The following is a 10,838-nucleotide window of genomic DNA, read 5'->3' on the forward strand; positions in this document are numbered from 1 at the left end:
TCGGAGGGGGATTGTCGGCACCCTCCGACACAGTGTTTATTATTCTGCAGATCATAAATAACAAGGCAAATCTTCAGGCAAATCATCATCCGACGCGTCACCATGCTGAAAACTGTATCAACACCAGACAAAACCTGCTCCATCACATTTAGGACACATGTGATAAGCATATATACAACACACAATGAAAGTGAAATAATTAACAAATCACCCCAATCCCATACAAAGCATAAAAGACATGAAATAGGAACGAGAGTTAGCAGGGCTGGCAGAGTCAATTTTATTGGGTGTTTCATTATTTGGCCAAATCCGCATGCTTCCTCATATGCTCATCTCCGTGACAAAGATGAACTAACACACATCTTAGAGCTTTAACTCAAAAACATTTTACCTTCTGGCCTGTTTTATGCAATAAACATGAGTGAGATCAATATCAAGAAACCAGCATCATAATCCATAAGGGAAAAATAGAGGAAAAATGAAGAGGCAAAAAAACTAAAATACAATCTCAGAGGGAGGTGTATCCATGTATATACTTACACGTCCTTGCGAGCAAATAGGATAGGGAAGGCAGTCCCAAGGAGGGCCACTACAGCCTGTCATCAGGTAGGTGGTACCATCAGGGAATACATCAGTTACGTGGTATAAGCTATGAAAACTGATTATTCGATTAATAATTAACGGTTGATAATAACTGGGTATCTTGATTGTAATTGGAGTTACAAAAAAAATAACCCGCAATGACAACCTGTTTACAAGTTACAACCCTACCCATAGTGTAAAGGTTTGAGGTTGTGGGCATGTGGCCTAGTCGGGCACTTGAGGTCAGAAATAGGCCGTGTTTGCACGCGCCCGAGGGAGTGCGGGAGAATAGGCTATTAGCTTTACACCAACACGTTGGTTGAGAGGTGTTTGGTCGCCGCGTCATTTTCGGAATTATAAACCCCAATTTGTCTTCTCTTAATCATCCATGGCTGATGGCTAATTATTTAAAGACCTCCGCCACGCCATGCCCAAGTGTACGATTCCGTTCTTTTAGAGACAGTGAGAGAGACAGCGGGCACTGGTTTGTAGTGCGTGTGGTGCGAGGAGCGAGAGAGAGAGAGAGACAGAGAGTGGTATTCCAACGTCGAAAGCAGAGCCATAAAGGATGAAAGATCTGTCTCTCTTCTCTCTATGTATGCTCCGTTTGAGAATGTAACAACTTCTACTTCCGAGGTAACTGTTTCTACGACACACTTCTTTTCTTTCTTTCTACGCTGTGATCCTCAGCTCAACGTGTCTGCCAAATTCTGTGGTTTCTGTATGTCTCCGAGGATTGGATTTCTTTTCTGCATGAGCTTCTAACTAAATATACAACTGCATGTTATTCTTTCTCTATCTCTGCATGTAATTATCAGTGTTCAATTGGAAAATAGTTTCCAAATTTTTCACATTTTCTCTCTCTCTCTCTCTCTCTCTCTCTCTCTCTCTCTCTCTCTCTCTCTCTCTCTCTCTCTCTCTCTCTCTACGCTGGAATTTAATTTATTTTCCTTGAATTTAAGAAATCAATCCGCTTCTATGTGTTCAGAGTTTCTTGCATTGCGTGAAAATGGAGAGGAATCAAATTTCCATGGTTTTTGTTGTTTCTTGTTGTTAACTCGATCTGTTTATTGTTTCATTTTTATATATTTCTATTTTGTTTTCAAGCTGCTAACTGAAAAGAAATACAGTCAAAGCCAACTAGAGTTTCAATCTAAACCTCCACATTTCATGACCGTAATCAAAGAATCAACATATTCTATCCGAAATCCTCGCCATCTTCCAATCAGTGGAGCTTCCGTGATATGACCGTTCGATGCATGAATTGAAATATTTTGGCTACAATCACGAGACGGAAATCGACGGTCGTGATCTGTGGTTTGACCTCCTGCAAATGATTGGTCGCTATTGTTAGAATCAATAGCTTTATTATGTCACCTGATGAATATAGAACGGAAGCTGTTGGTCTGTTCTGTCGTTAGTTATATACACAACGGTTTGTAATTAAACTTTCAACCCGGGAAGCAATAAAAACGTTTTCACAAAAAATTAGATTTCTATATGCAGTATCCTGCTCATGTAATTAAACCAAGAGTTTACCCTCTCTCACTTTTTTTTTTTCCTCTTTCGATACCATTCAAGAGCAAAATACAAGTAGAATAATTTCCATGTTAAGCTTTGATTTAGCTTTCTTGTAGGTCTGTCATCAATCTCCAATCTTCTCTACTCTACCTCACCAACCACAGTCTCCCTATAAATAGAGCATGTTACTCAATTGTAATAAACAATTCAATACAATACAAAAAATGTAGCCTCTAGGGCTCTTATTAGTGGTGGACGCAAGTCTTTAAGGCTGAATTGCTGCAAATCTCGTGTTCTCTTTCTCTATTTGCTTCCACTTTTCTGCTCATATTTTATATTTTACAAAAATTTCACAGTTATAGTGTTTAAGAAAGTTTAATATATTAGAGGTTCGTGAAGTTCTCATGCATGTAAAGTTAGAATAATGCTACATACCATCCTTCTATCCTCCTTTTATCCACTCAAAGATAATGTAGCTTTTAAAATTAAAATTCCACATCAACTTTGAGGATAAGAGGATCGGGAAGATAAAAGAATGGTATGTAATATTACTCGTAAAGTTAAGCCATCGCATGCTTCCTGTTACGATTTGATTCTTACCTTAAAGCCTCATATATATATATATATATCATCCTTCCCATCATTGATTAAAACTCAGCACTTATAGCGAAGATCTTAATGGAGTGAAGGAACTATTATAATATGATCTTCCAGAGGGTTGTGCAACAATAACTAATGTTGTGGTTGCATCAATTGCAGCATTATAGCTCATTTTGTTTGCAAATATAGCTTCCAGAATGTGAAAATGCCTGTCAACGAAAAGGATTGCAGGATTGGAGTAACTTTGACTGCAAGTTTAACCTTAAGTTGCTAAGGTTTAAAACTTACAGTTGTTGTACACAACTCCTTTTGAGTTTGCCAGTTCCAATGACATTGCATTTTCCGCCCAATTAGATAATGTTGGCACACTTTGTTGCTTCACACCGCGTTGCCAAGTTTGGAAAAAATTAGAAGTGTTGGTTGAAGATTTTCATTAATCGTTATTGGGTGCCATTGATTAGAAGTAGCTTTATGTCCATATGACTACCACAACTTATCACCAGTTTGACATTATCAAGTTACAACTAGACAGTAGCAAACTTCCTATCTCCAGGGCAGACCCAGAAATTTACCTTTGGGAGCCAAAAACTATCATGAATCGCAAATTGTAAGCCTGGAAAAAATTCTCAACTATTTTTTCTATGCTGATCGGGTTGTGTCTAGTGCTTCCTAGAGGAGCCTTGGGGGATGCTAATGAGAAATAGATACAAAGATGAAAGAGCCAATGTTGGAAAGATTTTAGCTTATCTCCAAACTCTAGTGAAGCTCTCTTTTTTGTTTCTGTTTTTCCCAAATCAGCATGAGAAGGATCAAGATTTTAGGCATGATGGGATGAACTTGTTTACAAGTCCCCCTCATTGTTTCTTTCTAAAATGTTAGTCTATTCGAATTTTAATATGTCATGTCAACTTCACTAAGAAAGTGATCAATAACAGGTGGAAAACCAGTGCTTTCAACATTGGTGAATCGTCCCAGCAAACAGGCTACTGTTAATCCCTCTGTGACACAGGAAAAGAGACATCAGCTTGATTGCAGAAGGTTTGAACCCAATGGCAAAAGTTTGTTGGCCATACTTTGATCCTGAATACGAGAACTTCAGCACCAGAATCAATCCTCCAAGGTACTCATTTATCTCCTATGCTCCTTGTAAGAAAAATAGTTCTCAAGTAAGATAGCACGTTAAATAATCTCAGTATTCCAATCACCATAACAACATGATCATGATGAAATAAATTAGAAGTTGACTAGTCAAAGCGTGTTTTGTTTTCTGATTTATCGATTCCAATAGTACCTATGGACAGCATATGATGAATTCCCCTACATTAGTTGCTGGCGCCATTGAATTGTTCTTTTCTGTTTGCAGGGTGTCTGTAGACAACATTAGTTGCCGCGACTGTACTCTAATCAAGGTAAATTCTGATATATTTAACTGTTATGCTTCATTCTGACTGACCACGATAAGCCACAATCAGGTCACTCTTGGTCTTGTAGTGCCATGTGGCATGAGAGAAAGGGTTTCAACATTTCTAATTACAGTTTTACCTTTTTCATATAGAAATAATATAAAAATATGAATATGAAGCTACTTATTTGAAGTTACTTTAATTTCCTATTTTTAGGTTGAGTTTGAAATTTGTCAACCAAAGCATCACAAACGCATCTACAAAATTTCAGCCCAAGTTGGTTCATATGACAGGTGGATCATGCTTAAACCCTCTTATGTTGCAACAACTTGCCTACGTCTTTCCTCGTGTAAAAATTGCTTTAGAAAATTTGACTTCCTAATTACAGCTGAAAATCAATACAGGCAAATTTTAACCAAAGTGAAATAGAAGGACTCCAAATTACCCAAGGCCAAAAGAATCATCTGAGTTAGTTTACCATATGCAAAATATACAGCATCTGCACAATATCATATCCCTCGATTTTCTTCTTTGTACTTTTCTCCTCGATATCATGTAGAGGTTATGGAATGTGATGCGTAGGTTGACAGTATTAACAAACCAGAAATTCTGTTGGACGTTGTGCAAATCCTGACAGATCTTGACCTCATCATCACCAAAGCCTACATCTCATCTGACGGCGGATGGTTCATGGATGGATTGTACATGAATAAATTTTTGCTTGCTATATACTTGGGCTATGTTTCCTTTGTATTGTATGGGCACAGTATAATTTGGTTATCTGGCTTCGCCTGAACTCTGAAGTATAAATTGGCCAGACGCGGAGAAGAAAGATAAGGATAAGAAAAACCATGTGTTTCTCCTTGAGCTTGAGAAGTTTTCTTCTTTTCAAAGCCCAAGATATCCAAGAACCTGCCACGACCAATGCTAAGAGGCTTATGCTGATACCTGCAGGTACATGTTCTAATATGCATTTAGATCAATGGAAACAAAATATGTGACATTAGTTTTACAGTGAATCTAATGAAGCCGCATAAGCATACATCTACGTAGGTACCATGATTAGCGAACAATGTGATTCATGTCGAATTTTATATATATATCAAAGTAAAACATACGTGGTTTATAAAATTGAAGTATATCAAAGTAGATGTGGTAAAGGTGAAGTTGGACCAAGTTTTGGGGTGTCTTTTCTCTCAAACTAAAACCTTAATTTTTCTTAATTCGTTACTTAAGAATTAAGAAGTCAAGAATTTTGATTTTTAGCTTTTTCTTCCAAGAAAAAGCTAGAATGCTAGGGACGGTTATTATAATTTTTGCTTTCTAATGCTTCGTTTCTTTCGATGTAAAATATTTTCTGTTGTGAAATATTTTCGACGAAATCATTTTAAAAAAATGATTTTTCTGAAAATATTTTTCAGCGTTTAGCTCGTACGAAAAAATTACCGACATCGTAAAAGAGAATCTAGCAACGTCTAGCCGCTGTTGCTAGAATCTAACTAGTACAACCAAATTCCGGCTGTACTGGTCAGATTCTGGCCAGTTTGGCCGGAACTAGTTTGTCAGAATCCAATAATTTCAGTCAAACTTGTCAAAATTCGTACAAAACAGCCGGAATCCAGCTTTATTGGCTAGATTCTAGAAGTACTGATCAAATTCCGGCCAGTTTGACCAAAATATAGTCTATCAAAAATATTTTTCAAAAAATATTTTACTTCGAAACAAATAAAGAGTAATTATTTGATTTTTTTTTATTATTCTTTTTATTCTTCGAATAAACGAAGGAAGCCTTTATTAAACAAAACTGCCAAAGGCCAAAAGTGTTCTAGGAAATTGAGAAGGGCAAAAGAATGGGTGGATTGTTTTTGGAGATTTTCATTTAGTTTTCATTTCAACCATCAATTCCTCCTCTGGAAAAATTCTCAGAAATGTCCATTTCTACGTTATCACATGTCTTGTTGAGTTGCAGCTAAATCTAGATTAAACGGTTTGTAGCGGGAAAATTTTTTTCTTCTTCCTTTTATATGGGCATGTTAAAAAGTAAAAAAGCTAAGTTTCTAGATGTTCAAATCATTGCTGACGTCTTTTTTAGTTGGCGACTTTGTCGGTTTGATATTTATACATCCTGATGGATTCCACATTTACATCAAGGGCGCGCAAGGACGAGCCTACGATAGAGTGCATCTCCACCACATATCTAGCTAATTAGCCTCTATGATTGGTCCTTATAAAGTCAACAGCTTTGGTCTTACTAGACTGAATGAATTTTTAAGGGAAGGAGAGAGAGCGTGGAGTTTGGTCTACTAGTCAGAATGGAAGTGTTGAATTCTGATAAGTTTGCTTTGCCATTAATTCTTGATAGTGGAAATCTTGAGGTAGAAAAGGGAGCTCATTGGACAACATACTTATATATATAGTAAAGCAAAATACTGTATCATAAGACTATTGGATACGGTTAATCCATGTTCTTTAGATGATTCTTGAAATTACTAGTAAAATACACCGTAAAGAACAAATTATGTAGCCTACAACATGACATTAATAATAATAATAAAAAATAAATAAAAAATAAAAACTAATTCACACCGATTAAGAAGATAATAATGGTTGGGTGTCTATATATAAGGTCGACATTGTTGATGTGGCACCAGTATCCCATGGCTTGTACATTTTTGCTTGGTCATATTCAAGCTCTTCGTAGTTTTGCTGAAGCTTAGGAGCTTTTTGCAACATTTGAACTGCCTTTAACTTTGTTGCGACTTCCTTCATTGTAGGACGTTTCTTCCTGTTTAAGTTCAAGCACCTTTTTGCAAGGTTCGCAGTTGCAATGATGTCTTCTTTCTTACCTTCCTTCAAAACTCGACTGTCAATAATATCAAACAACTTGTTCTCCTCCACCGATTGAATGAAACATGTGGCTAGATTTTTGGATTATTGTCTCCTTGTTGAAGAGATTGCTTTGTCGCCAGTTAACAGCTCAACAAGAATGACACCAAAACTATAAACATCACTATTTTCTGTAAACTGGCGTGATTGGAAATACTCAGGATCTAAGTATCCAAAAGTGTCATGCACTAGTGTAGTTAAGTGAGTTTGATCAACAGTGACGGATCTTGAAATTCCAAAGTCAGCTACTTTAGCTCTGTATTTATCATCTAAGAGTATGTTTGCAGACTTAATGTCCCGATGGTAAATGGGAGTAGAAGTTGCTGAGTGTAAGTAGAAGAGAGCTCCAGCAACTTCTATTGCAATTCGTAAGTGCTTATCCCATGTTAGCGAAAACTCCTCAGTTTGGCCATTGATATATTGGGAAAGAGTTCCGTTAGGAATATATTCGTAAACTAGTAGAGGAACTTCCGTCTCTAAACAACAACCAATTAACTTAACCACATTTCTGTGGTTAATTTGTGAAAGAATGATAACTTCATTAATGAATTCTTCAAGTTTTCCTTCATCAATTACCTTGGACTTTTTCACTGCAACGATTCTTCCATCTGTCAACATGCCTTTGTAAACCGTGCCTTGTCCTCTTTGGCCAAGTATTCTATTGACATTAAAATGGTCAGTTGCATTCTCCAAATCTTTTGAATTAAATAATGTGGTGTTCTCAGTATTAGCTTCATGTAAAGCTAATTGTTGTTGTAACAATAAACCACCATTTCTTTTGAAGAACTTGTTCTTTTGTTTAATTCTCCTCCTTTTTTTTACCATTTTGTCGGACCACCATCCACCAACAAGTAAAACAAATAGCCCAAAGCCACTGCTAATACCTGCTTAACACAACGCAATAGGAAAAGATTACTCATTGCAATAAAAGGTTATAGCAATAGCTTTGATTGAGTATTGAATGGAAGTGTTAGCATATATTATCATTAAAGATCGTTGCTTCTGGTCTTGCTTCAAGTCATCGAAAGAGGTATATATTAATATTTTTTTCAGATGGTGATCTTCACCCTCCATTCCAAGAAGGCAATTTTCTAGCCATACACTGATACACTACGCGTTTCTAATTTGAGGTAAACCCAGATCGAGCATACTTAAACTACTATTATTTGGGTAGACTATTTTTTTTTTCTTTTTAGTTGAGTAGATTATATGCTTATATACGACCGCGAGGCACACATCAACTTCAATCACCTTCATAGTTTATTAATGGAGATATAGAAATTGACAATACGTGTGTATGTATTGGTGTTACTTGTCATGTCCCTTTCTAGTTTCTACATTTCTTATTGACAATACGTGTATACTTAGGACCACAAAAACCCACAAGAGAGAACAATTCAAATTTGAATAAGACTTGAATAAAAAAAATAAAGAGAGAAAACAAAGACAGGGTTTTTTATAATTGAATAAAATATTTTGAAATTGTGTTCTCGAATTTTTCTTCCAAAATTTGGTCGCCAAATAATATGTAACAATCACGTGAGATGGTGACATATTTTTCAAAATATTAAATTACAAGGAACTGTGACTCTTCATTTCATGACTAAATTTTGAAGAAAATTTTTGGAAAGTGTAGCATTTCTCATTTTGAAAACTTTTCATTTTCTTATCATTTATTTATTTATTTATTTTTTGTTTTATTTTAAACGTTGGACTTGTGTAGCATAATTTATATCTTTTTAACGTTTGGAATAACTTATATATTATTAACATTGAATGTTAAAGCAATCAATGATAAAACAATGGCGGCTCAAATATACAAAGAAACAACATTGCCAGATATAGGTAACTTCATGTCAAAAGACACTTACATTACCCAATCTAGTAACGTACAATCTAGGTACATCAAGCATAAAACAATGGCATCTTACTCAGCAATACAAAGAAACAGCATTGCCAGATGTAGGTAACTTCGCGTCGCAAGACACTTGCATCATCCAATCCAATAGCGTACAATCTAGGCATACTAAAGCTCGATGCATTTAAATCATGTAACAAGAAATATATATCATAAAAACAGCACACACAAACACACCATGATATATGTATGCATATGCCAAGCGAACAGGGACTCGTATCCCAATAGAACAGGGACTCGTATCCCAATAGCATGGAGACATGTATCTCAATAGAACGAAGACGTGTATCCCAATAGAACAGGGACTCGTATCCCAATAGTACAAAGACGAGTATCTCAATGGACAGGGACACGTATCCCAAAGTTTTTGCCGTTAAGCACGTAATGCATCATGTCCCAATTTTATAACTCACACTAAAAATTCCATTCATTTACAATGCAACCTTAGTCTACAAAATTCTCAACCACAGTACACAATTACACAATTCATCCCAAACTTCACATATCATATTCATACTTCAAAATATCATTATAATTTCAATATATTCAAATGTACTCAAATCATCCAAAACAGATATATTCAACATACAGTTGGTTCATATTTATAAAACAACATATATATTTTGCAAATCCATAATATATAAAAATAATAGTTTCTCAGTAAGTAGAATACTCACCTTGACTGCACGGATATTAAGCACTAGGTCCCCTAGACACCACCATGCAATGTATTACTGTAAAAACAATACATTGCACATTATTGACAACTTCTAATATTTGACTCACATTTAGCTCTTAAATTGCTCAAGAGCTAACCCATAATATTTCTAGGGTTACCAAATATTTACCCATAATCCTAAACACTAATTAAACTCAATCAATACTAACCCAGAGTATTTACTAAGGGTTAGATATTAAAATCACTATTTAATTATTTACTCATAATATTAATTACTAACCTGTAATTAATTCTACTAACCCATACATTATTTTCACTAACACTTTTATAATAATATTAGCCCTAAAATTATATTCACTAATCTCTAGATTATTTCTCACTAACATTTTCTCAATATCATTAATTCTAATATTATGTTCATAAATCTTTTTACATCAATTACTAACTTATTAAAATAATTTAACGATCTAAATTTTAATCACTTAAAACTCCCAATTAATTTAACCCATCAAATTAGGGTTTCTAAAATTAACCCATAGTTTATAAAACACTAACTTAATCACCACAAATATTAATCTCACTAACATAAACACTAATATATTTAAAACAACATTAATCCATAAATTAGGAATTAAAGAAACTTACCCAAATAATACCCGGTGTTTGGAGAATCTTTGCAAGCTTCAAATAACACAAAGCCTAAAGAAAACACTATATCAAACTCATATTTTCCTAGATTTTACCAAAAATCTCAAAATATGAATTTAACTATTTACCTCAAACTGATTTGTAGAAACGTAGATCAAGCTTTGTAGATCACGTTACGGAAATCGGATTGAAGATTGGACTGTTAGATTTTCGTAGATAAAGGATTTTCGATAAAAATCCTTAAGAGAAAAATGAGAAGAAGAGGCACTGCCTCCTCAGGAAAAAGAAAAAGAAAGGCCGAATGGCCTTTACTCTCAACAAGGCACAGTGAGCCTTGTTTTAGTGAAGGGCCACTTGACCCTTCATTTTTTTCTTTTCACCGTGGTCGCCACACATGTTTCATTTTTTTTTCCCTTTTTATTTTTAGTTTTAGTTTTAATTTTTCTTTTACTTTTTCTTTTTTCTGAATCTCCTTTTTTTCTTTTTCTTTTTCTTTTTTTTTCTTTTTCTTTTTATTTTATTTTATTTTATTTTTTTAATTCCTCTTCTTTTATTTGGACTTTAACAACATTTTCTTATATTTTATTTTCTTGACTACCAT

The 10,838-nt window shown here is 34.9% G+C and overlaps 1 protein-coding gene and 1 pseudogene across 5 annotated transcripts; one reads left to right on the top strand and one right to left on the bottom strand.

The window, feature by feature from the left end:
- Positions 1 to 1,095: 1,095 nt before the first annotated feature.
- LOC133865895 (ACT domain-containing protein ACR3-like) lies at positions 1,096 to 7,040 on the top strand. Of its 5 annotated transcripts, none has more exons than XR_009899824.1 (5): positions 1,097 to 1,218; positions 3,639 to 3,823; positions 4,067 to 4,112; positions 4,323 to 4,399; positions 6,881 to 7,040. XR_009899824.1 is itself a non-coding variant. In XM_062302409.1 (4 exons), the coding sequence occupies exons 2-4, from the start codon at positions 3,753 to 3,755 to the stop codon at positions 4,899 to 4,901; spliced, it is 330 nt and encodes a 109-aa protein (XP_062158393.1). In that variant the 5' UTR covers positions 1,096 to 1,218; positions 3,639 to 3,752; the 3' UTR covers positions 4,902 to 5,083. The 5 variants fall into 5 exon arrangements, 2 of the variants coding, with proteins under 2 accessions (XP_062158393.1, XP_062158392.1); XR_009899823.1 differs by lacking the exon at positions 6,881 to 7,040 and adding an exon at positions 4,511 to 4,663; XM_062302409.1 differs by lacking the exons at positions 4,323 to 4,399; positions 6,881 to 7,040 and adding an exon at positions 4,689 to 5,083 and having other exon boundaries at positions 1,096 to 1,218.
- Positions 6,676 to 10,610, bottom strand: LOC133865894 (wall-associated receptor kinase-like 1; annotated as a pseudogene).
- Between the last annotated feature and the right edge of the window lie 228 nt (positions 10,611 to 10,838).

This window comes from Alnus glutinosa, chromosome 4 (assembly GCF_958979055.1).
Source record: "Alnus glutinosa chromosome 4, dhAlnGlut1.1, whole genome shotgun sequence".
In the NCBI taxonomy this organism is placed as follows: domain Eukaryota; kingdom Viridiplantae; phylum Streptophyta; class Magnoliopsida; order Fagales; family Betulaceae; genus Alnus; species Alnus glutinosa.